The following is a 25,708-nucleotide window of genomic DNA, read 5'->3' on the forward strand; positions in this document are numbered from 1 at the left end:
GTATTTAATAAATGTTTGCTGAATTGCTTGTTTTTAGGGAGAAGGGGGTTGAACTAGGAGCTAAGTGCCAAGATGTGTTTTTGTGTGTGGGTGAATGTTCAAAATACCCTGGATTCTGTCTCCTTCAGATTCACTATCCCCAAAAGATTCTGGGGATCCCTGAGCCCCTGGGAAATAACGTCCTTCAAGAACTCTCTGGCATTCCCAGGAGAACAGGTTCCTGGCTCACCAAACTGGCAAGGGACCACGGCCAGGGGGGTCGGCATGCCCTGGCAGGCCCCAGGAGCCTGGAGCTGAGCTGTGTAGAGACAGTGGGAGGGGAGGGGCAGGTGGGGCAGGGCAGGGGCTGGGAGCTCTGAGGGGGCCACACCCCCTTCCTCTGACAGCCCCCTCTCCAGGACCCCTTGGGATTCCCAAGCCTGGAGCAGGACTGAATTCCTCAGCCTATAACCTGGGCCACCACTGGCCCCTTCCCACACTGAGCTCAGGATTTAGAGTCAGACAGAAGGCTTAGCTTCAAACCCTGATTCTGATGCTTATGAGCTGTGCAGTCATGGGCGAATCACTTCACCATTCTGGACTTTTGTTTCCTTAGTTATAAAATGAGACAAATGGCCTATCCTAGAAATCAGTTTAGTTCCATAGGAAGGCCTTGCTAAGGGGGGAGGCCCCAGATGCTGGGGATCCTACCTCCTCACAGCCAAATCAGGAACTTACTTCTGATGTTCCTCTCCACAAACGAGAGTTCCATATGATAAAACCAGGCTAGAGACCATCTAATCTAACACTCTCATTTGACAGAGGAGGAAACTGAGACCCAGAGGGGATGAATTACTTTGCTCGAGGGTACACAGTGAACTGATGGCCTTTGAAGACCAAGAACTAAGTAAGTTGGGGAGATATGAGGAAATGATTGAGATGGGTCCTGGACAGGTGGGTGAAGGGGGGGTTAAGGGGGAATGATGATTCCAAACTCCAGAGATATTTGGGCACCTTCCCCAGTCCCAAGACCTCCTGAATATCTTTCTATACCAAAGGAACTGTGATTGTTTCTGTCTGCTCAGAATCAAGGGCTGGAGTTTGCAGCAGTAGGCTTGCCAGGAGCCTAACTTCCTTATTTTACTTATGTGGCCCAGGGAAGTTAAGGGATTTACCCAAGGTCACTCAGGTAGTAAGTGTAAAAGGTAGGATCAACATTCAGCTCCTGTGATTCTAATTTCATCACTTTTCCCAATATACTAGAGTTTTCTGTCTTTGAGGGATATGTCCTCATGGAAGCCATTGTAATCGTCTTCTTTCAGGATTTGGACCAGGGAGAGGACAGCTAGTATAGAAGCTAAACTTCTCCTTAGGAATAGGGAGAGAGATTCCCCCTCAGCCAGGACACCTTCTCTGTCCCCTCCAAGCCCATTCTCCCTGACAGTGAAAAGGAGAAAACATATCCTCGTTTTCCAGCCCATGGAAATTGACCCTCAGCTTTTTGTGTTTCTTTCCCTTGGCGACAATAAGAGACTGGAAGATGTAGCAGGGGTTGGCTTGGGAGTGAGGGTAGTCTCTAAAAGGTGGAGTTGGAGAATGCCTCAGCTTTGTCTGAGAGTGAAGGACAGTGGAGATGGGTAGAAGATTGTCTCTACTGTTTCTTCCCTGGGATCCCCCTGCCTCTCAATGAGTGCAAAATCCACAATCTCAAGTTACACTTCACTCTTGGGTTCTCAATGCTATGGTAAAAACCCAACCCAGATGCTCCCCTTCACCCTTTACCTCCATGCATCTGTTTCCTTTTGGGTTCTCTATCCTCAAGGCTACTGGGACTTTCAGGGATTCCTGGCACTGACTCTTGTTGGCCACTCTCCTTCCCTGAGTACTCCCTGTCCCCCCAAATCTCAAACAATGGTCTCCATCATTCTGCTCTGCTTGCATGCACAGTCCCCTGGAATAAGGAGGGGGCATGGTCTATCTTCCACTTGCCTTCACAACAAGATGCTGTCCTCATTTCCCACTCACTCATCCCTGCCCCAACAGACCTCGGTGTCCAGGGTCGCTTGCTAATCCGGTACCTAATGGGATCCCCACTCAGAATTGGCACATCCCCATCCCAGATCCACTCCCCTAATTTCCATTTCTCACCTCACCTTCCACCCAACCTCAGCTCTGGCATAGCACGGCTGGAGAAACCTGTAGCCCCATCTTTCTGCTCAGATTTTCCGTCTCCCCACTCCCCGGCAAACTTTGCTGATTCCCCCGTTCTGTGCGACAGAGTTCATCCACCCCGACTTTTCCTCCCTCCCCTTCCACCAAGCAATAGATCCAGAATACCAATTGGATTCATCAAACAGGACAGAGGTAAGACGGCCTGGGATGGGCATGAGAAGGCGGAGGGAGGATGAGGAGGGTGGGACCCCTCGGGAACAGCACCTCTTCCTCCCCTTCCAGGAGCTCTCGGGCACTTACCTGCCCCGGACAGCAACCTGCAGCCCTGCTCTCCTTTGGCAGGTGGAGGGAGGTTCAGACAAAAGTGTGGGGCGAGCACCAGGCCGGCCCCCTAGGAGCAGCCCCCAGCCGATGGTTAAGTAGCCTGCTTCTCTTCCCACCCCCTTGGGCCCCAGCCTCCTCTGGCCTCCACGGCTGAGTTGGGCCGGGTCTCTTCTTACCTTCTCAGCGAAGCAGGTCGGCGTGGGGCGCGCCAGGCTCAGGGGGCTGGGCGGCAGGGGGCCGGGTTTTTTTTTGGTGGGGGAGAAGCCGTGCGCAGGCCTTGGGGAGCGCCGGGGTTCTGCGCTGACATCAGGTGAGGGGAGGCAGCTGCCAGGGTGAGCCAATAATTATGATATCAGCTTCCCCTCGCCCTGGGGGCCAGCCTGCCAAAATGGGAAAAGAAAAAAAATGACTAAGCACCCGTTTGCTCTTTCACTCTTGTTTGACAGGTACTGGCCTCCCGTGCAGCCCTGGCCTCGCCCTCTTCCCCCCCCCTCCACACACCCCATCCCCCAAAACTCCACCCCTGCCCCTCCCTGTGCCACCCGTACCCCCTTCCCCAAACCTAGACCCACTGATGCCCAGGGCACAGAGAATGCATGAAGGCTCCCCTCCCACATCATTTCCTAGCCCTCCCTCATCATCTTCACCTGTACCCCACCAGCCCCTTCTCCCGGGGTGCCAGTCCCACGGGCGGGGCGAGGGCCTGCCAGGGCCTGCACATGTGTTTTGGGAGAGCCAGGGCCCAGCCACACGTATATTTGAGGAGACCCTAGGAAAAGGAAAAATGGGATGGGGTCCTAATAGTGGCATTGACATGGGACCCATGGAGAAGGTGGGAGGGTGGAGTTGTGGGGGAAGCTAGCTAGGGGCAGAATTGAGAGACCCCAGTGAGCACAGTTCTCTTGGGGTGGTGGTGGGGCCCAAGGCAAAGAATCAATTCCTGTTGTTCCAGGCTAGAGCTGAGGCTGTTGGGGTAGAGAGCATGGAACTAAGACCCTTTGCTGGTGTCTGTTCTTTCCCATGATTTTGAATCTGTCTGTCTCTCTGACTCTGTTCATCTTCTCTCCAACTTTATCTATGCTGTCTGCATGTCTCTCTACCTTGGGTACCTCTTTGGGTCTGTGTGTTATTAATGCCTAGACTGAGTAACCCATTTGTGAAGAACTCTGATTTAGGACTATGAGGGAGTTAGCACTGGGGAACACAGAGTCTAATTCAGAAGGTGGAGCCCTATAGGGGAATATCTATCTTGGGAATGAGCCTTCTCTCACCCGGGCTCAGGTCCTAACCCTATCTCTTCTATATCCCCAGCCACAAGCTGGCCTGGCACCCTCTCCTCTCCCTGTTTCTAACTCCCATCTCTCTAGTAGACTCCTTTCCTCCCTGACACCTTCCCCCCCCCCCCCCCTTCCCTCTAGTCAGCCTCCCTCTCTGGTTCCCCATCCCATCCTCTCTCCTTCTCCTTGCCCTGGTTTCCTTGTCCATATGCCCTTCTCTAAGTCCATCAGTGAGTACCACAGAGAGATGAGGGCAAGTTCAAGGTCTTTGGGTGTAGCCCCTGGGAATTCCTTTGCCTTCACCAGGGGTCTTCAGGACACATTCCTTCCACATATGATCATAGCTTTAGAGGTTTAGACCATCTCGCCCAACCCCCTCATTTTATGTTTAAGGTCTAGTACCCTCACTCAAATCAAAGTCAACTGCCAGTCATGTCATCATTTCCCTGACGTTTGAAAACAAAGGACAAATACAAGTTTTAATAACTTGTTTAGGGGCACACTTGGCCAGGCTTCCAAGGCCAGCTCTACCCACTATGCCACCCGAAAGTCCATAACCCATAGAGACCTTTTACCTTGTCTCATGGAAAGTTAGGAGAAGTCATTCAATTAATGGTGGGGGTGGAGAATGAGGACCAAGACAGCTGGAGAGTCCCTGGTCTGGTGACATTCATAGCAAGCTCAGGAGTGACCTTGGATAAATCACTTCATTTTCTGGCTCCCGTTTTCTCATCTTGTAAGACAAAGAGGTTGAACTAGTTGGGTTTCTGGGTCTCTTCCAACTCTGAACACTGTGACCCCCAAGATTCTCTGGTACTGTCTACAGCAGAGTGGGAATCAATTCCTGAGTGGGGAGACGCCATTTACACTTCTGTGATACTAGGAAAAAGATTTGATGGTCTGAGATAGCTAAACTCTGCTGTGTAGGTGAAGCCCATTGGTGATGGGTAAGAAATGAATTCCCACTGGTATGTCTGAACAGAGCAAGTATGGACTTTGTAAGTGGGTACCAAGTAACTGGTCTGTTTCTTGAGGACCAGTCTGGCTAAGTTTAGAGAGCTTATGCAGGGATTGCCCACAGGGGCTCGAATTTGTCAACATCAGCAGTTTTGGAAGACAGACTTTCAAGCCATTGGGTAGTGGTGTGGTGTGGGCTGTGTGTGTGTGTGTGTGTGTGTGTTGGTGATGGAAGGTCACACCTGAGTAGGTCCATGCCACTGAGAGTGGTCCCTTGAAGTAACTGAATTGAATTAAATGCCAACTGAGTGCCTATGTCTCTCAGATTAACTTGAGAATTGAAAATTCATGGTTCTTTTTAATCTGGTTTCCCTTTTAAGATGATTATTATTCACAATTTGTTGACCTTTTTATCTTTGACATTAATTTTTTAGTACATTCATTCATTCAATAAACAGAGATTGTGTACTGAACACTTTGCTAGACTAGAAGCAGGGAATACAAAGTTTATTTTTATTTTATTGGGAGGCAGTTGGGGTTAAGTGATTTGCCCAGGGTCACACAGCTAGTCAGTGTTGGAGGCTGAATTTGAACTCAGGTCCTCCTGACTCCTGGGATGATGCTCTATCCACTATGCCACTTAATTGCTCACAAAGTTTTAGATAAGACCCAATCCTGCCTTCACAGAGCTTAGAATCTAGTACAGCGTTAAGAAGCCAGAAAAAATAACTATAATAAACAACCTTAACTGATTTAATTCACTTCAATTTGGCAAGAGTCATTAGGTGCCTACTGTGTGCCAGGCTTGCAATACAAAGACAAAAGCTAAAACAGTTCCTGCCTTCAAGGAGCTAAAATTTTAATTGGGGCCCAGAAGAGGATGCCAGATAAGGACACAGGGGTGTTTACAAAGCCATCGTTAAGTGAAAACATGAACAGCTTCACTCCTCCCCCATTTCTGTTGCATACAGGTTAGGGAGGTTCCCTGGGCAGAAGGCAGGAGCCCCAGGGATTCAATTGCAAAAATGTGTCAATGGTTCTGTCTGCTGTCTGTCTGGGTCTGTCTGTCTGTCAGGCTAAGGTTCCTGATCGACTTCTCTCAAGTTAGGACTCCGCCTCTGCCTAGGGAATGGGAAAGCTCAGTTCTTTGGACCTTCTGGAAGGTGTGACTTCCTCCCCACTGAGCAGAAGTCACAGCCTTGGAGCCTTGGAAAACCCAGTGTTCAAGCTGAAAGGGCCCTCCAGAAGTCATTTGGGGTCTCCTGTAAGACCCCCACCTTCCTGCTGACTCAAACTGAAAGCCTGGAATCCAGCCTCAGTTTCCTCATCTGTAAAATAAGAGGGTTGTCCTTCCTATCATTTAAAGGTGGTCCATTCTGGCTTTAAGGCTTTTATCATAAAAGGGCTAGCAAAATGGGGACTTGGAAAGACCTTTCTTAGGAGTTCATATTTGAACTGAAATTAGAGATTCTGGGAGATAGCACTGAGGAAGAAAGTATTCCAGAAATGGGAGGGCTGTCTGGGGAAGGACTCTCTGGGAAGGAGGAGATGACATGTTCTATATTGGAGACCAGAAAGTGGGTTAGTTTAAGTGACAGAATGTGTTTGGGGAAGGGGTGGGGTATTGTATAAAGTAAATTTGTGAAGGGTTTTGAGTACTTAACGGGAGAGTTCATTACTTTGAGGAAATAGTCAGCCACTAAGGGTTTTTGAGCAGCAAAGTGACATGGGGCGTGGGCTCGTGTTTTAGGAATATCAGTTTGGCAGCTATGTGCAAGATGGAGTGGGGAAGGGGATGCAGGCAGACCAATGAGAAGAGTGTTGGGGCCACTTCAGGTAAGAGGTGATGAGGACCTGGACTGGGGTGGTGGCTGGGTTAAGAAGAGAAAGGTTCAGATGTGAGGAGAAGGGGAGACTTGGCTAGTGATTAGAGTAGGGCCTCAACCCTCTCCTTCCTGCTGTAGCTTTGAATCATAGCCACAGAATGCCAGGGCTGGAAGGAGCCTGAGATACCACCTAGATGTGACCAAACTGGTCACTTTACAAGGTGGGAAACTGAGGCTCAGTTTCCTTATCTGTAAAATTGCTGGGGGTAATACTCCTGCTGTTTGCCTTGCACGACTGCCTGAGAGAAGTGGTTTGTAAATCTCAGACCTATAGACAAGTTAGTTCTAATTCTATGCAGGGCTGACCCCTCTGATTATATTATAAGCACCTTTCATAAGAGCACACCTTATGCTTTATGCTGAGAGGCATCATCCATCAATCAATAGACATTTATTAAACACCTACTATGTGCTTAATACTACACTGTGCTAAGCACTAGGGATACAAAAAGAGGCAGAAGACAGTCCCTTCCCTCAAGAAGCTTACATAGTAGAGTGCATACAGAGTTGGACCTGGATTCCAATCCTGCCTTGGACACTTAACTAGCTATGTGACCCATTTAATCTCTCTGAGTCTCAGGCAGCGTTCTCATCTGCAAAATGGGAATAATAATAGCACTCACAGGATTTTGAGATAAAGGGCTTCTCAAACTCTCAAGCACTTTATAAATGTTAGTCATGATTATTACCCTTCTCTTATTGCCCCCGAATTGAGCTGGACGAAATCAACACTCAGATAACTTTGAATAAATTGAGAGGGACTGTCTATGAGCACCTCCCAAGACAACTGAACAATTGCAGGTAGCCGATCTATGTTGAGCATTTATTAATCGCCTACTATGTGCCAGGCACTGAGCCAACAAAGATGAAAGTGATCATCGCCCAGCGTTGCTGTTTCTGTGTACAACATCCTCCTGATTCTGTTCACTTCACTTTGTATCAGTTCATGTAAGTCTTCCCAGGTTTTTCTGAAATCCACTCAATTATCATTTCTTGTAGCACAATAATATTCCATTACAATAATATAGCACAAACTTGTTCCCCAGTTGATGGGCATACTCTCAATTTCCAATTCTAGAAAGACGAGAGTGAGACTGTACCTGTCTTTTGAGAGTATCCAGTTTAGGCAAGGGAGACATGTATATAAATATAGATTTAATAGATATGCAAAATGGACATAAAGAGAATGTATTTGGGGAAAAAATAAAATATTAAATTAGAAAACACACACATTGGATATAAAGTGATTCCGGAGGCAGTTAGGGGCTGGTGGAAGGTAGAGCTTGAGCCTTGAAGACAATCAGGAATTCAAATTCACAAAAGTGAAAAGAGAGACAATTCTAGGCACAGGAACTGGGAGACTGGAGGTGAAGAGAGTGGATGAAGAACGATAAGTTGAGTAACAGCCAGGTTGAGGTGAGCTAAGCACAAAAGGGACACATAATAAAGACAAGATCAGAGTGGAGCTGAGGTTAAGACAGGCAGACTTCCTGGAGGCAGCTAGTGAGTCAGAAATGAGCTAAGGCTGAAAAGGAGGGAAGGGAGAGGGCTTGTTACAGAGGGTTTCTTCAAAGGAGCAGAGAAGAGTAAGGTTTAGGATCTGGGGCATAGTGGAAAGGTCTGGGGGGAATGGGTCAGGGCTATTAGTTACATCTAAGTTAATGGACTTGGTCCCCAGTCAGCTCTTGAACCCAAGGCTGGTGGGCTCCATGTACTTGAGAACCAGGAGAGACATTTTCCCAGACCAAACTGTGGTTCTTTTCTGGCAGGTGAGGAGTGAACCAGTGTGGGGTGGGGGTGGGGGTGGAGAGCACTAGGGAGAGTAGGGCCTGGAGGCCTGAGCTGGTTCTGGTTGGGTGACCCTACGGCCTGCCTGGGGAAATCCAGGGAGTTTCCGAGCTGTTAGCTGGAGGGGGTCTGTCAGGGAGGGGCAATGTTAGGAGGCTGGGGGGGGGGGTTCCTGGTTTGGCCTCAACCCCTCTGGCTGCAAAAGCCTTCAATGGGGGAGGAGGTGACATATATGAGGCAGAAAGATCCCTCCCAAGTCAGGCAGGCAGAGGGTGATCGAGACTGGAGCAAACTCTAGAGTCACTTCCACAGAACTGGGCCAGAGGCCAGGGGTATATTTCTCACCTTAGGGGTGTCATCCCTCATTTCCCAGCTTCCCATTCTCTCCTATATACTAGTGGTCTAGAAGGGGGACTCTGGTCCCATTCCCCATTGGCTTTGGAGGGATCCTCAGTGCCCAAGGGCCTCTAGCCTCCCCAGTCCTCACTCCACCCCCAAGGAGTGACTGTGACTCTCTTATGGAACAGATCAGGGTCTCTAATGCTCCACCTCAGGGCCTTGGAGGAAACAGCCAGGGCCTCTATTACTGCCTAATGATCATGCTGAAAGGATTAATAGATACCTCCAGCCTGGACCAGCTTATTAATAGGGGATGGGGATGAAGGACAATCCCTGGGAATTGGGGGGACACACCCACCTTGAGACAGGAGGCTTGGGGCCCTAAGCACCTGAGGGAAGGGGCTGGCTTTGCAAGGAGCCCTGGTGGCTTCCTGGATGGCCAAGGCTGAGGAGGCTGGAGGGACAATGGAGAAGGGGGCTATAGACTCAAGTGGGAGTGGGAAGGAAATTTCTTCCTGCTCAATTTCCTCATCCCAACTGGGTTCTCCCAAATAGATCCATTTCCACTGTTCTTATATAAAGAAGCTTTAATAGAGGGAATGGTCTCCCATCCCTCCCTCTCTTCCTTCCAGATGAGCTCAAATTGGCTTCTAAATTAAATCCAATTTTCTGATTCTGTTCTCTTGAGTCCTTTAACTGGAAAGATCCCCAGAGCTAAACACCAGAGACCTGGGGGTCAGATCCCACATCTAATCTTTATTCTTTTTGTGGTTTTGGAAAAGTCACTCCCAATCTGGGTTTTGATCTCTTCATCTGTAAAAATGGAAGGAACCGATGGATATCTAATAGAAGAACTTTGTTTTTCTTTTCTCTATTTGGGGGGTGAGTCAGAGTTGAGGCATGGGAGAGAAAAGAAGGAAGATCAGAAGGAAGCACAGACAGGCAGGACAGCTTTGAAAGTTCTATGCTGAATTTGCTATCTATTTAAAGGGAAAGGAAGCTATCTATAACAGAGATCTACAGTTTTATGCACAGTTCTTTTTCTTCAGTTCTACTTTAGATATGGAAGTTCTCATGGCATTTAATGTTTAAATTTAGAATAGAAATTTTTAATTAAATGAGGGAGTTGAAATATATCATTGGATATATTTCCAATTGCCTTAGAACTGGGAGAGGCATCAGAAGCCATATTGTTCAACCTTGGGCAGCTGGATGACAAAATGGAGAGAGTGTTTAGAGGGAGTGACAGAGAGACTCATCTTCCTGAGTTTAAATCCGACCTCAGACACTTACTGTGTAGGTCACTTAACCCTGGTTGCCTCAGTCTCCTCATCTATCATATGAGCTGAAGAAGGCTGTGGTGAGCCACTCCTTTGCCAAGAAAATCCCCCTTGGGGTCACAGAATTGGACAAGACTGAACAATAAAAACATTGCTCACCCCCCTCTTTTTACAAATGAGGTAACTGAGGCTTAGAGAGGTAAAGGTCATACAGAGGATACAAATCGAAGAGCTTGGATTTAAACCTCCATCCTGTGACTTTAAACTCATCCTTCTTTTTACCACATCAACTTTCCAGATGGTAGTGGAAGGTCAATGATAGTAATGTGTAAGAAAGGGAAGGAAGGAGGTGAAGTGGGGGGTCAGACCGGTTAGATGGCTTGATTCTGGGGAGGGGGGTTGCCTGGATCTGATTGGTTTGGAGAGTTTCTTCCTTAGGAGGCAGTTGAGTGGTACAGTGGGTAAAAGATTGGGCTTACAATCAGGGAGTTCAAGTCCAGCCTTGGACACTTTCTAGCAGGGTGACCCTGAGTAAGTCATTTAAACTCTGTCTGCTGAGTTTTTCTGAGCTGGAAAATGGGGATAAGAACAGCACCACCTCACTGGATTGTTGTCAGAATCAAATGAGATGATGTTTGTAAAAAGTGCTTGTTACGGTGCCTGGTACATAGCAGGCATTATATAAATGCATATTCCCTTTCCCCCTAAGCCTGATTTCCATCCTTCTTGAGATGCTTGTTGGCTTGAGGGAGAAGTCCCCTGTTCTGCCCCCAGTTTGGGTGTCGGAAATCTCCAGACTTCTCATTGGTGCCCCTGGCACCATCTCTGATGGAAAGGAAAACTGGAGGGAGCTAGAAGCTTGGGCATTGACTGAAGGGGAGAATCATGGGAGTGAGAGTCGAGGGAGACCCAGCTCCCCTCCCTCTCTCTCTGACCTGGGCCCAAGGGCCCTCCCCTCCTCCTAGGAGCTCCTCCTTCTCCATGACTGGGCCCAGGGGAGGCACCACTTGGCACTTGTCTTCTCCCTCACCTCTCCAGCCCCCCATCTTTGGGACTGAGGCAGATCCAAGGATGGACTTTCAGGTGGGGTTGACAGAGTCGTGGAGTTTTCATTGATGCGTCTCTCCTGGGGAGACAGTATGGGGCAGGGAGAGGGCAAGGAGCGAGTGAGCGCCCTGGGGATTTATACAGTTTGGGGCATTGGGGACCAGAGACTGCATGCTTTCCTGAGTCCCCCCGAATACTAGATAAAGAAGGACCTCAGGGATGTGCTAGTTCAACCCCCCCTCCCTTGTCTAAAGCAGGAATCACCCTTATATAGTCCCAACAGAGCATCTTCCATCTTGTATTTGCACATTTCCAGTGATGGAGAGTTTACCAGTTCTTCCCACCCCAGGCTCAATTCAGCTCTAAGTTAGTTGGTCAGTCAGTCAGTTAACAAACAATTGCTAAATGCCTACTTTTTAGCAACAAATTCCTTCATCACTGAGGTGATTATTGCCAAAGTCCCTCCAAAATCTCAGCAGGAAATGGGGGAAGGGGCTGCTCTCTTGCTTGCTGGCCTCCTTCCTAGGCTCTATCCACCTGTCACGGTCCTAGATGGCAGGGGGGGGATGTCGGTACAAGTCTAGCTGGAGGCGGACAGGCCCTTCAAAGGATCTCTGGTCCTGGTGCCCGCTTTATTGCTGGACTAATGATGGTGATTAGTACAGCAGGTGCTGCTGCTGAGAATGCTGTTTTCGGAATGGTTGGGTGAGGCCTGGCAGCCTGAGCCCAGGAGAGCACATAGGCCTGGCAACCTGAACTCAGGAGAACCCCCAGGTCCGGCCGCCCTGATCCAACCCAGGGCCGGGCTGTTTCTGCCATATCCACAGATGTCCTAACAGTGGAGGAAGGGAAGAGCTGCAGGTGCTAGGTTGGTGTCCACCTCCCTCCCCCACCCCTCATCCTGGCAGGACCCAGGGAACAATCCTTTCTTCCTGGAGGTGTTTGTTGTGTACCATTATCTGGGTGTCTTCTTGGGTACCCCTTTCCTTCTTTCCCTGCCTGCCTTGGGAGAAGGAAAAAGGAGAGATACTGGAACTCCTTGGAAAAGTGGGCTGAGAGAGTGACTTTGTCTTCTTTCTGGAACTGGATCCTCAGAGGGACTGGGGACAGTGGGCAGGGATTGGGAGTACCCACATTTAAAGTAGAACCATTTAAAAAAATTTGTCTAATGCTCGTGAACTAATTTTAGCCTAATTTGGGGGAGATCAAGGGAGGGGCTTTGTTTTTTTCAACCATGGATATATGTTAAGCTTAGAGTTTGGGGGCTGCTCCTAAGGAGACCCCAGAGTAGGGGGAGCCCACTACACTCTGAAGTTATGGGTAAGTGTTCCTTTTGGGCATAGTGATGATAATAAGGGAGGGGGTTGCATGAAAATGGAGAAGCCAAACCTGGGAAAGAGGAGTGAGGGTGGGAATACCCTCTCTCTAGCATGGGGGCTGTCTCCTAAGGGGGTAGGGTTCCCAGGTGTGTCTCAGAGGTGGGGGTGGGGGAAATGATTTATATCCCTGTACTTCATGGGTGAGGAATGCCAGCCCCCAGGGACCAAGGACAGCTGGCTCCAGAGAACTCACTTCTCTGGGAATCTTGTGGCAAGTACTGTCAGGATGCCCCCCCTTCACCCTCAGGGGACAGCTGCATTCTCCCTATCTCAGCAGCCCCCTCCCTTCTCACCTCTTCTGTCTTCTCCTCCCCCAGGCCCATCTCTCCCCCTCAGTCCAGTCCCCAGCACACACACCCCCTCTTCACCCAGCTTCTGCTGGAGGTGAGCGAAGCTGTTGTGTTCCGTGCTAAGGCTTAGGAGTCTGGTGCAAAGGGTTTCTCAGGCTGCTGCAGTGATCTGGGGTCTCCCCTGTCTTCCTCCTCATCCCTTTTCCCCTTCCTCACTCTATCCCACCTAAAGTGCAGCAGGAAGGACAATCAGATGGGATGCTTTGGAGGCTCCCGAAAAGGGGAGAGTGGGCTTATAATGATATTGGTCAGTGAAATACGGCAGGTGAGAAATTAGACGTAAGAAGGGACCACCAGACAGTGAGAGATGTAACAGTAAGAGTAACAGATGACAAGAAGGAAGGACTCTGGGGGCCGGGGAGGGGAGAAGGGATTGTGGAGTGCAGCTGCCTGTCCTTGGGCTCTGTTTTGAGGCATTTTTATAGGCTCAGTGATCTAGGAGTGGAAGGGACTTCAGAGGCCATAGTCCAACCCTCTAATTTTAAACAGAGGAAACTGAGGCTTGGGGAGGTGAAATAACATCTCAAGGTCACAAAGATGGTATTTGAAGTCCAGAGTCAGTGTTCTTTCCATTGTCATGCTTCAAGTCTGGACTACAGCAACCCAGGTTCAAATCTCTCTCTATCTGACTTTCCTTATCTGTAAAAATGGGGAGGGTGTGTGTGGAGCAGATAGACTCTAAGGTTTTTTCTGGTTCTAAAATCTATGGGTTTAGGCTGAGCCTCAGTTTCCTCTTCTGTGAAATGGACACAATTCAGAGCACAGGCTACTTTAGGGAAGTCTTTGGCAAACCTCAGTGGGTCTGATAACATGTTTTCTCTCCCTTCTCCTATTCCTGTGCAGGGAAGCAGGAAAGGGGCTGCCTTGCAAACCATCATGCCCCTTCCTTTTGGGTGGCACTACCTCCCCTCCCTGCCCAGGACCGGTTTTACCAGCCTGAGAAAGGGTCCGGATGACGGCGCTCACTGGAGCTGGCAGGGATGGCGGGTTTTATGTAAATGGTGAGGGAGTGCTCTGGGAAGGGGTAGGCTGGTTTTCCCAAAGACAGGCAGGGACCGGCAGCTCCCAATTAGCCCGGCTGTGGTGATGTCAGCCCTGCTTTTCTTGGGTGGCTGCGCCTACTCTGGTTGGCCCTGGCAACGGTGCCAGGCCTTACCTTCTCTCTGTGCTATGGATGCCAGGGGGTGAGGCTGGCATGGGGGAAGGGGGAGGGGCTGCACACCCCCACAGTGTTGGGCCACTGGTGTCCAAGGGCTCAGACCTGATGTTCTAGATCTCCTCCACCCCCCACAGATCAAGTTTGCTAAAGAAAAGTGAGTCCTCCCCATCTCCCTTGGCTTCCCTTGGATCATCTTTCCCTGGGGCAGCTGCCTGGCATGGTGGGTGCCTTGTGGTGGGGCTGAACTGATTTCTTGAATCTTGGTGCAGTTTGAAAAGTGCTAGATTTGGAGTCAGAGGACTTGGGTTTGAATGCTGTGTGATGCTGGGCAAGCTATTTCTCTCTGAGCCTCAGTTTCCTCATGTGTAAAGTGAGGGGGTTGATCTGGGTGATTTCTAAGGACCCTTTCAGCCCCAAGCCCAGCAGAGCCAGCACCTTCTCTTCTACTCTTTCTTCCGCCCTTCCAGCTCTTAGATTTCTCCACTAGCCCCAAGTTCTAGGATAGATTTTTAGATCTGGAAGGAACCTTAAAGGTCATCTCTTCAGATAAAAGAAAATGAAGCCAAAGAAATTAAAGGACCTCAAGGGCCATCTATGAATAAAGTGACACCCAGAGAGTCCTGCCCATATGGCCCCAGGGCTTAAATGGTGAAGGCAAGATATGAACTCAGGTCCTCGGACTGGTGAGCCAGAACTCCTCCCAGTGATCTCTGCTGATCCCCTAGAGAAGCCTCCAAACTAGACCAAGGGCCTCCCTAGCCTCAGGACAAGGCATTCCCTTTCCCCTTCCCCCAATGCCCAGGCCCCCAAACTCTGGGGCCAATGTGCAGGTTGGCTTGTTCAGAAGCAGAGGCTAGGGTAGTCCCTTAAATGAGTGCAGAGTCTACAATACCAAAAAATCTTTAATGTGGCAAATTCCCTGACCCTCCTCCCCAACCCCAGCCCCAGACTCTTCAAGGGAGGAGCTGTCCAGCCAGCTGATCGAACTGCTTAAGCTCCTTGCAGAGGGGCTGAAACTCAAGTCATATGGGTTCTGGGAACTTCCAACATGACCCTCCCCAGAGTCTCAATAAATATAATCCAAAGGGGCTTTAGCCATGTCTTTTGAGAAACCAAAGAAAGTTTGGCATCAAACACCCTCAGTTGGTTGTCACACAGACACACATAAACACATGTACAGGCGTGCCATGCAAACACACCACAGTCACATGAGCACACATGCCCCTGACATACATACATGTTATGTAACATGAGCAAACTCACATGTACACACGTGCCCATTCACACTCATGCTGGGATTTCCTCTTCACCATCCATAGCCCTGCCCAGACACTGAGGTTGAAAGGCCTGAGAGTATGGGTTCAGTGAGCATCATTGGCCTTTCTCTGAGCTGACTCCCTCCCCAGGGAGATTAAGGGAGGCCCAAGCTTGTGTTGAACTGGCCATTGACTTGGCAAGAGGCAGTGATGTTGGCCTGGGCCCAGTCTGGGAATTGGTCCAGTCCAAAGATGGGGTAGGCCCACGTGTTGATGGCCAGTGAGATGGTCAGCACTCCAAAGATATTGAGAAGGAATCCTGCTCTGGCCTGGGAGAGGGGAGAGAGATGACAGGGGTTTGTGAGTGGCTCGGAGGGATTCCCACCCCAGCTGGAATTAGGTTAGAATGTAGGTCCTTGAGGGCAGGGAATGTCTTTGCTTTCCCTGGTATCCCTAGGGTTTAGCGTTGTAACTTGTTGGTTGATTGATTGAACAGAGTGGGGGAGATGGAGTCATAGAATCACAGATTTAGAATTGGAAAGGACCTTAAAACAGCAGTAGATAGGGCCCTGGGCAGCCAGATGGCACAGCGGATAGAGTGCCAGGCTGGGAGTCAGGAAGACTCAGCTTTCTCAGACACTGACTGTGTGACCCTGGGCAAGTCACTTCACCCTATCTGGCTCAGTTTCCTCATCTGTAAGATGACCTGGAGAAGAAAATGGCAAGTCACTCTAATATCTCTGCCAAGAAAACCCCAAATGGGGTCACAAAGAGTTGGACATGACTGAAAAACAACAGATAGAGTCCTGGGCTGGGAGTCAGGAAGACCTGAATTCAAGTTCAACCCCAGACACTCACTAGCTTATTAATTAGCAAGTTGCTTAATGTCTGTCTGCCTTAGTTTCCTCAACTTGTAAAATGGGAATAAAGATGACACCTAACTACCAGGTTATTGTGAAGGTCAAATAAAATAATATTTATACAGTGCTTCTGATACACAGAAGAACATAATAGAGGCTTGTTTCCTTTATTCCTTAGAGGCCACCCCCTACTTCATTTTGCAAGTACAGAAACTAAGGTACAGAGATGTGAATGATTTGTTCTGGATTTGGAAACCAAAAGGTGTCTGAGTCAGGATTTGAATCCAGGTCCTCCTAGGGGAGGAATGGAATGTCATCCCATCTCATCCTATCTCTTTTCTTCTCTTCCCATCCCATCCCATCCCATCCCACCCCATCCCATCCCATCCCATCTCATCCCACCCCATCCCACCCCATCCCATCCTCTCTTATCCCTTCTTTCCATCCTATCTCACCCTATCTCTTCACATCCCATCCCATTCCATCCATCTCATCTTTTCTCATCCCATCTCACAAAGACTTATTAAATGTTTAAGTGTCTATCATAAACAAGGCATAGTACTAGGTGCTAGGGGATCCAAAGTAGTCTCCCCTCAAGGAGCTTACATTCTTCAGGGACAAGGGAAGTGAGGGAAGAACAAAGCAATAAGCAACTACTTCAATATTGTGGTTCTAGAGCTAGAAGAGTCCACAGAATCCGAATGGGGTCATGACCCACAGTTTCAGAAGTGTTGAAGGGGTCACGAGTGGAAAAAGCTTAAGAAGCCCTGGTCTAGCCCAATCCTCTCATTTTGCTGAAGGAGGTGAAACATGCTGAACACCAAAGTCACCCAGAGCATAAGTGACAGAGTTGGGATTTGAACCCAGAGCCAGTTCAACATTCTTTGGACTGTTCCATGCTGTACTTTTTGGAGAAGGAAAGTGGACTCCCTTCCTCTCCCCTACTAGCTGAGGTGCTCTTTGGTCCCCCTCACTTTCCCTTGCATCTTAATCTGGACCCTAGAAATGAGATCTTTCCATGTTTTCTATCAATTAATCAATCAACAAGGGTTTATTAAGTCTATGTACCAGGCATCCTGTTAAAAGCTGGGTAGGCAAAGATGACCTCTCCCTCCCCCACCAAGTAGGGAGATAATATGTACATGAATAGGTGTGGACATGAAGTAGGAGGAAGGTGCTTAAGGGGGAAAAGGGAAAGGCATCATATAGGAGAGCATTTGAGCTGAGGCTTGTATCCAGCTTGCAGTCTACTAGGACCCTCTGTTTCTACCTCTTTCCCTCCCTACTGCCTCTAGCCTGTTTCCATGCAGTAGAATGGGAGGAGACAATAGAAATGTGTGTGTGGTGGAAGGGGAAGCTTCCCCCCCCCCCATTTCTCCTCTCCTACTCACCATGTCACACACTTTGAGCTGCCCAAAGGAGAAGACAATGGCATTAGGTGGGGTGGCCACAGGAAGCATGAAGGCTAGAGAGGCTGCCATGGTACAGGGGAGCATCACATAGAGTGGGTTGAGGCAGATGGCCTGGGCCTATCAGGGAAGACAAAGGGGAGGAGAGGTCAGAACAATCAGGGAAGGGAGGAAATAAAAAAGTCATAGCCTTGGTCTCATGAAGGTGAGGTGGGGAGGGGGCAGGAAGAGGTCTGTCCATACCACCTGCTCCCATCCCATTATTTCACAGATGAGAAAGGAGACTGATGGGGAGTCCTGAAAAGTGCCAGAGCACTTCTGAGGGAGTGTGACCAGCTTTGGCCCCTGCCTTCTCTGCCCACGTGGGCAGAGCCCCTTTCATCAGGCCTGAAGCTCTCAGGAGGGCTCTGGGGCTTGTTTCCCACTTGAGAAGGTACCTTGTGGGCTAAGAGGGGCCCTTCCCCTCTCTGGGCCTTAGATCTCCTCCAGAGGATGACTATGCTGACCTGCCCTTCAGGTGTGGAGAGGGGAGGGGCCCATAAAACCGATCTCAAAGGGACCACAGGGATTCCATCAAAGGGCTGTGGGAACGCTCCCTGAGAGGGCTGGGGCCCAGGGACGCCCCTGGTGAGAAATCTCACCTGGTCACTTTGGGGGTGACCAAGACTCATATTGGGAGGGGTTGGGAGGGGGGGGGAAATGACAGAACCACATTCTAGATTCTCATCTAGTGATGTCAGCCAGGACAGGGAATGGGGGTGGGAGGGTAGGGGGTGGAGGTGAGTCAGGGGCCAAAGAGCCAGGCATCCAGAGGTCACCGGGCCAGGCAGCTCAAGGAGGCTGGGAATTCTCCACTCTCTTCCACAAATCATAGATGTAGCTGGGTCCTGTCCCTCAGTTTAGAAACTCAGAGATCCAGGCCGACTTGGGGTGAGGGGACACGAGGGAAGAGGGGTTTCTAAAAGGCAGGATTGGGAGAGGTATGGGGCTGAAGGGTGTCTTACCATGGAAGAAAGAATGGGCAGAAATAGGGTGGTGGTGGCCACATTGCTGGTGCACTCGGTGAAGGCAGCCACAAGGAGAGAAAGGATGAAGGCAATGGCTGGGGCAGGGATGTGTTGCAGAGGCGTCAGCTTGTTTCCCAGCCACTGGGACAGGCCTGATAACTATGGGGAACAAGGAGGGTGGTGGGGCCTGGCTGCTGTCTAAGGTCCTTCCAGCACAACATTCCTGGGCATGTTCGCCCTGAGAAAGTCCCCTTTGCCCCAGTCCATGGTGGGACAGACATGGAGCTCTGGGCTTAGGGGGAGGCTGAATCAGGGAGCTCCCTCTCTTCACAGCAGGCTCAGGTGGGATCAGATCCCAAGGCCACAGAAGATCGGAGCAACCTGAGTGTGCTTTTGTCGTCCCCTTGTGGCTGTAGCAGGCAATGTGTCCACTCCAACTCATAAGAGAGCAATTCTCTGAGTTGGGTCATTACTGGGTGGGATGGGGGGGAGGGGAGGAATTATTTCAGCGTTATTTGATTAAGCTGAGCAAGAGGTCCCTGAACCTGATCTTCTGACTCCAAAGAACAAGCTCATGCTTTCTTTTCCCGGAGGTAACTGGGTGGTGTGAAGAACTGAGTTCAAATTCTGTCTCAGACACTTACTATCCAGGTGACTCTGGCTAAGTCACTTTATCTCTATGTGCCTCAGTTTCCTCATCTATAAAATGGGGACAATAATAACGGCACCTCCTTCATAGGGTTGTTGTGGGGATCAAATGCGATAACAAGTGTAAAAATGCTTATTTAAACCTTAAAGGGTCATATAAATGCTTGCTGTTTAGTTGCACCTGGCTCCTCAAGACTACTTTTAGGGTTTTCCTAGCAAAGATACTGGTGTGGTTTTGCCATTTACTTTTCTAGCTCCTTTTACAGATGAGGAAACTGAGGCAAGCAGGTTAAGTGACTTGCTCAGGAACACAGTATCTGAAGCTAGATTTGAACTCAGGAAGAAGAGTCTTTCTGACTCCAGGCCAAACTCCACTAGTAGCCCTAGAATTTCTTCACTAGAAATTCCCTACACTGATGAAATCACAAGTGTGGACATCGTGCACACACACACGTGTGTATGTATAATATACTCACACATATAATACACACATAATATTTTATGTATATAACATATATAATACATGTTATGTCTCTTAATAAATTGCTTCTTTTCATCTCCCCCCCAAAACTTCCAAGTTCTGAACAGAAGTTAGGTCCTCCCTTGTGGTATGTGAGCTCCCCCACCCAGTGAGTTCCTCATTCTCCTGGCTTCTTTCTCTCTTCTGCCAGGGAGCAGAGAGGGAGATGATGGGGGTGAGGACGGGGGAATACCTACCTCACTGCCCCTGGCCAGGGCGAAGCCTCCACCCAGCAGGAAGACAATATTCCAGGGCATTTTCTTATTCACAATATCCCAGTTGAGGAGGGCGGGTGGGGCCTTGAACTTCCCCTGCGTGCCTGGTCCCCAAGGAGAGGAGCTGAGTTATTGAAAAAGCCCCAGGATGACCTGATGATCCCTTCTCCCCAGTCCTGTTCTTCTCACTCTGCCCAGGTATTGGGAGAGCAACAGAACTTAATTCCTTCCATTGTAGTGAAGTGGGAAAAGGAACACAGAGCTGGGACCTGGAAGACTCAGGTTCCAGTGCCCGCCCCCCTACCAGTAACTGTATGGGACCATCCCTTTGCTGGGCCTTTGTTTACCCTTCTGTAAAATGGGCACTTTACCTAAAGGTGGGAGGGAGGGAGATGGGATGCAGATCAGATGACTCTTCCTTCTCTAAGGTTTGCTGATTTCTGTCCTACTTCTGCCCTGCCATCCTCCTTTCTTCCTCCCTCCTCCACCACCAAGTGCTTACCCTGTTGCTGAGAGAAGCTAGGGAGCTCTGAGGGTACGATAAACAGGATGATGCCGATGAAAATGGCCACGGTGCCATCTGAGAGCATGCTGCAAGGGACAGTGGGTAAGCAGTGAGTGCAAAGGCTTGGGGGAGGAGGGCGGTTAGGAGGGCCTGTGGAGAAGGGGGTCAGGAGTTGGCTCTGGCCTTTCCCCTTCACCTCTCAGTCCAGCCCATCCTTAAAGGCTCAGGCCAAGTCTCACATGCATCCATAATGTTTCACAATCTTCACTGGCCTTCCTCTGCTCCAAAGTCCTCTGGCACTTACTGTGCACGGCAATCACTCAGCTCCTTATCTACAGCTAGATTGTAAACGTGATGAAGGCAGGTACCACACCTGGGCCCTGGGCAACCTTTATATTGCTTAGGAGGGCAGTGTAATAGAATGCTTGCCTTACCTTTGTGGGGGTCGGCCATGCGTTGGGAGGCCAAGTGCTTTGTACAATTTAAACAGCTTTAAACACATGAGATCCCTATTCTCTATCAGGATGAGTGGTTAATTCACTGATTGACTAATTGACGGCTTCAGTCCAAGCCTTGCCTCCTCCGGGGAGTCTTCCCAATTGGAGGCCTGCCTCCTCAGAAGCTGGGACTTTAGCTGTCGGAATATTAATTCTCACCTACTGATCTGCTATCTATACCTGTGGTTTTCCATGTGCACATGTTGTCTCCATCCGGCTCCCTGAGGCTGGGTCTGTCTCCTCCCTTATTACCCCTCCCTAGGATGCTGTAGCAGTTGATAGCCACCCCTTGGTATCTGACCATCAGTCAACAAACATTTATTAAGCGTCTATTATGGCTCTAAGTATTGAACATACTATGTTATATATAATAATACCCTCCAAAGACTTGTCAGAACATGGTGCCTGCCCTCAAGAAACTTAGTCTAATGGAACATTTAAACAAGCAAACACACACAAGCTATAGACACACAGTGCAAATGCAAGGGAAGGCATTAGCAGTGGGGGTGGCAGGGGTGGTAGAGGGGACATTGAGAAAGACCTCCTGGGGAAGGTGGGATCTCACTGGGCCCAAGAATTTGCCTGAACTGAACCAGAGGGAATTTGAAAGTATTTTCCATTCTTGAACTGGCCACCTCAACAACCTATCTCTTAATACTTTTCCAGGGTTTTTTATTTTCCTCTCTTCCATGTACTGCATATTACAACCAAACTGACCTCCTTGCTTTCCCCAGAACTGGGTATTTCATCTCCTACTTCTGTTTTCATCCAGGCTGTCCCCTGAACCTGGAATCTGGTCTCTTCTCATCTCCTACTCTCAGAATTCTTTGTTTCTTTAAAGGTACAGTGAAGGTATCTTGACAGATGTCTCTAAATTGTTACTATTGTAGCCAATGAGATAAAAGGTTTAAGAACTTTAAAAGCAGTGTGGCTAGGTGGCGAAGTGAATAGAGCACTGGCCCTGGAGTCAGGAGGACCTGAGTTCAAATGCGGTCTCAGACACTTGACACACTTACTAGCCATGTGACCTTGGGCAAGTCACTTAACCCCAACTGTCCTTCCTCTCCCTCCAAAAAAAAAAAATTGAACTTTAAAAGCATTGTATCAGTGTTGGCTACTATTATAAATATTAGAGTGCTCTCCCTCCTCAAGTTACCTTGTATTTATTTATCTATTTATGTATTGTATTGTCCCAGTGAAATGTAAACTCCTTCAGGGCAGGGACTGTCTTGGCTTTGTATTCCCAGTGCCTGGCCCATAGCAGACCTTTCATAAATGTTTATTAAATCAAAACAAATCTGCCACTACCTCCTAATCCATCCCTTCTCCATCTCCTCATCCCAGACACCTCTACTCCCAACTCCCTCTCTCTCCTCTCATCCCATAAGACATTTTTGTGTTGGAGACCACTGCCTGGGGAAGCCTATGGGTCCCTCTTTATTTTTCAAAGTACATAAAATACAATTATACTGAAATTTAAGTTAAATTAAATGAAATATAAACAATTATATTAAAATATAGTTATTAGAATATTAAAAAAAATCCCAAGCATTAAGTATTAATATTAAGGTATTAAAAACCAAGTATTAAGAAAAAAAACCCAAGTTCACAGATCCCAGACTAAGAGCCCTGCACTAGGCGGTAAACAAAGTCCTCTTCAGCTCTGTCTCGGGCTCTCCTCATCTGGTTTTCTCTCTGAAGATTTCTTTGACCTCCATGACCACCACTCATGGGAGGTTCCTCCCCACATCTCACATCCCTCCTTCCTTCCCTGTGGCAGAAGGATGCCCATCGGGCCATAGTTTGGTGGGATCTTCTTGTTCACTCTTGGGACTGGTCCTATCATCTCCCTCAGAGCCTTTCCTTATCCCCTTTCCTCTCCCCCAAACATGAAGCTTCTCACCCCTGTCTCACCTTTCCCCTTTGTGGTTAGGAAAGGCCACGTTGCCCCAACCACTGAAGAAGCCTGGCTCTCGGGTGAACCACAGCACCACCAAGAGGAGGAAGAGGAAGGTGACGGCTTTCTCAGCAAAGCTCATGGGGCCCAACTTCTTCTGTTCAGCCTGGATGATGTAGTAAGCTGCTTTCTCCTTTTCGTGAGCCTTCCCTCCACAGCTGAAGTTTTTCCGGAAGCTACAGGCAAAGGAACACTTTCATACGTATGGTTCCTCAAACAGAACTACTCCAAGAGCAAGACTGGGCTCATCTTGTTAATATTCTCATTTCATAAACTGGTAGACTAATGCCAAAGAAGGGAAATGACTTCCCCAAGGTCATACAGAAAACCATTGGCTTATCTCCCAATGTTTTCTCCTTCTTAAAGGGGTTCAGTGGTTTTTTTGTGCCTTGGACATTCTGGGCAGACAGTCTGATGAAGCCTATGGCTCCCTTCTCAGAATCATGTTTTTAAATGAATGAAATAAAATGCATAGATTTACAAAGGAAACCAATTATACTGGTTATCAAATTATGTAGTTTTATGAGGATTATAATACAAACACAGGATTGCAAAGGAAACCATTAATATAACTACCAAAATCTATTTTAAAAAAAGTTCATGGACCCAGGCCAGGAACTACTACTGTCTAGGAGAAAGGTCATAGGATTCAAAGGTGGATAGTTCTATAAATCTGCAACAACCACTTTGTTATACAAAGGTGGAAACTGAGGCCCTGGCAAGGGAGATGATTTGTCTAACATCACACAGCTAGCAAGTAGCATGGTCAGGATTTGAATTCAAGACCTCTCACTCCAAATTGAATCCTCTTTTCACTAGGATCACAATGCAAAGGGAGCTTGTCCCTAAGAGTAGAAGGCAGCTTTGGGGAAGTTACAAAGGGAAGAGAAAGGAGGAAGGACATCTGATAAGTGGACTCATCTTTGAGGACCTTCCTTCCTTTCTTTTTTTCCTTCCTTCTCTTTCCTTCCTTCCCCTTCCTTCTTTCCTTCTTTCTTTCTTCTCTTCCTTCCTTTCCTTCCTTCCTTCCTTCCTTCCTTCCTTCCTTTCTTCCTTTCTTTCTTTCTTTCTTTCTTTCTTTCTTTCTTTCTTTCTTTCTTTCTTTCTTTCTTTCTTTCTTTCTTTCTTTCTTTCTTTCTTTCTTTCTTTCTTTCTTTCTTTCTTTCTTTCTTTCTTTCCTTTCTTTCTTTCTTTCCTTTCTTTCTTTCTTTCTTTCGTTCCTTTCTTTCTTCCTTCCTCTCATCATAGGATTAGTTTTGGATGGTATTGTTTTTTCTTCTCAAGTTCATAAAATTTTAGAGCTGTAGTTAGAATTGGAAGGAAATTTTAGAGTATTCACCAACCCCTTCAGGGGCCAGTAGGTGGCGCCATAGTGCATTGCATCTGGGGCCTGGAGTCAGGAAGACCTGAGTTCAAATATGACCTCAAACACTTACTAGCTGTGTGACCCTGGGCAAGTCACTTAACCCTGTTTGACTCAGTTTCTTCATCTGTCAAATGAGCTGGGGAAGGAAATGGCCAACCACTTCAGTATCTCTACCAAGAAAACCCCAAATGGGGTCATGAAGGTTCAGAAAGGACTGAACAACAACCAGCAAGCCTTTCATTTTACAGGGGCTAGATTCTGAAGGGAGGGAGCCAAGAGCCCAGTTTTAAACACTGCTGCCCCTGGCTCCAAATGCAGGGCTATTTTTATTATTTATATATTTTAATGCTAACATTTATTATAAGATTGGAAGAGCCACTGTACTCAGAATGTAGAATGGACAGCCCAGGTGTGGGCATCCTAAAGTGAGTTGGGGATTTTCAGGGATGGAAGATGCTGTTTTCATTTGAGGTTATGAGACAGCTGGGCCATCAAGCTCCAAGAGGATTACTATGGGCCAATCGAGGGCAGGGGAACCATAGCTACAAAAATAAATTTATATTTGACAAATCATCCATTCCAGGAGGGGGTTATTTTCTTCTATAATGATATTTAATACAGTAATACATAATGCAATAATTATATTTTATTACTGATTTCATATTACATATTTATGATATATTTAGTCAAACCCATTATTTTATATGATATATTTGTACAAATTATTGTTTAATATTATATTTATGTAAAATCATTGTTTTATCCTGCATATTTATATACAATATTTTTACATTGTATATTTCTTATATATTTATATAAAACTTATTTTATATAGTATATTTCTTATATATTTGTATAAAACTTATTTTAACTGTATATTTATTACATATTTATGGAAAACTATTATTTTATATTGTATATTTATTATATTTATATAAAGTAAATTATTTTATTTCTAATTTTCTTCTATTAATCTAGCATACCCTAGGATATTATAAGTTGTTAGATGATACAGTGGATAGAAGGCTACATATGGAGTCATGAAGACCTGTGTTCAAATCCAGTCTCCAACACTTGCTAGCTGTGTGACTCTGAACAAGTCCCTTAACTTCTGTTTGCCTCAGTTTCCTCATATATTAAATGAGGATAATGAGGTTTGTTGTGAAGATAAAATTAGATAACATTTGTAAAGTGCTTTGCAAGCCTCAAAATGCCAAATAAATGCTATTACTATTTTTATTTCTTTTTTGGTTACTATTTCCTTTTTAAAAATAAGTTTTTGTGGATATCTTCTGTTTTCACATTATCTAAAGAGCTCTCTGCATTCCTCTCCTTCCCCCTTCTGAGACCTTACTCCATATAAGAAAAAATTGGTTACTGCTTCTTTAATAGGGCCCTGTTTAGATTTAGAGATGGAAATGACCCTAAGGATCATTTAGTTCAACCCATTTTACCGAGGAGGGAACCTGGGCACAGAGTAAAGTGGCTTGCCTAATATCACACAGGTAACAGTAAGAAAGAATTTGAATCC

The 25,708-nt window shown here is 47.5% G+C and overlaps 2 protein-coding genes and 1 long non-coding RNA gene across 4 annotated transcripts in view; 1 reads left to right on the plus strand and 2 right to left on the minus strand.

Moving 5' to 3' along the window:
• Positions 1 to 2,802, minus strand: part of FOXN1 (forkhead box N1) — a 51,530-nt gene extending 48,728 nt beyond the window's left edge. Inside the window, exon 1 of one of the 2 annotated variants that reach the window (XM_069089815.1) lies at positions 2,652 to 2,802. The gene's annotated coding sequence lies outside the window, so the exon portion shown is untranslated. Of the gene's footprint in view, positions 1 to 2,451 lie in introns of both variants that reach the window. The other variant, XM_069089816.1, reaches the window with a different exon arrangement.
• LOC138162545 (uncharacterized) lies at positions 449 to 25,404 on the plus strand. Its single transcript, XR_011168655.1, has 3 exons — positions 449 to 886; positions 22,788 to 22,929; positions 25,156 to 25,404. It is a non-coding gene; the product is annotated as an uncharacterized lncRNA (long non-coding RNA).
• Positions 14,822 to 25,708, minus strand: part of SLC13A2 (solute carrier family 13 member 2) — a 43,164-nt gene continuing 32,277 nt past the window's right edge. The window contains exons 7-12 of the mRNA XM_069089817.1: positions 22,769 to 22,987; positions 20,355 to 20,443; positions 19,835 to 19,956; positions 18,467 to 18,628; positions 17,445 to 17,582; positions 14,822 to 15,522 (exon numbers count right to left, since the gene is read on the minus strand). Of these exons, the coding sequence (XP_068945918.1) occupies positions 15,349 to 15,522; positions 17,445 to 17,582; positions 18,467 to 18,628; positions 19,835 to 19,956; positions 20,355 to 20,443; positions 22,769 to 22,987 (904 nt within the window). The 3' untranslated portion in view covers positions 14,822 to 15,348. The remainder of the gene's footprint in view (positions 15,523 to 17,444; positions 17,583 to 18,466; positions 18,629 to 19,834; positions 19,957 to 20,354; positions 20,444 to 22,768; positions 22,988 to 25,708) is intronic.

This window comes from Petaurus breviceps, unplaced genomic scaffold, assembly GCF_028583685.1.
Source record: "Petaurus breviceps papuanus isolate PSGF00001 unplaced genomic scaffold, PetGlider_PUasm1.0 186, whole genome shotgun sequence".
Lineage (NCBI taxonomy): Eukaryota > Metazoa > Chordata > Mammalia > Diprotodontia > Petauridae > Petaurus > Petaurus breviceps.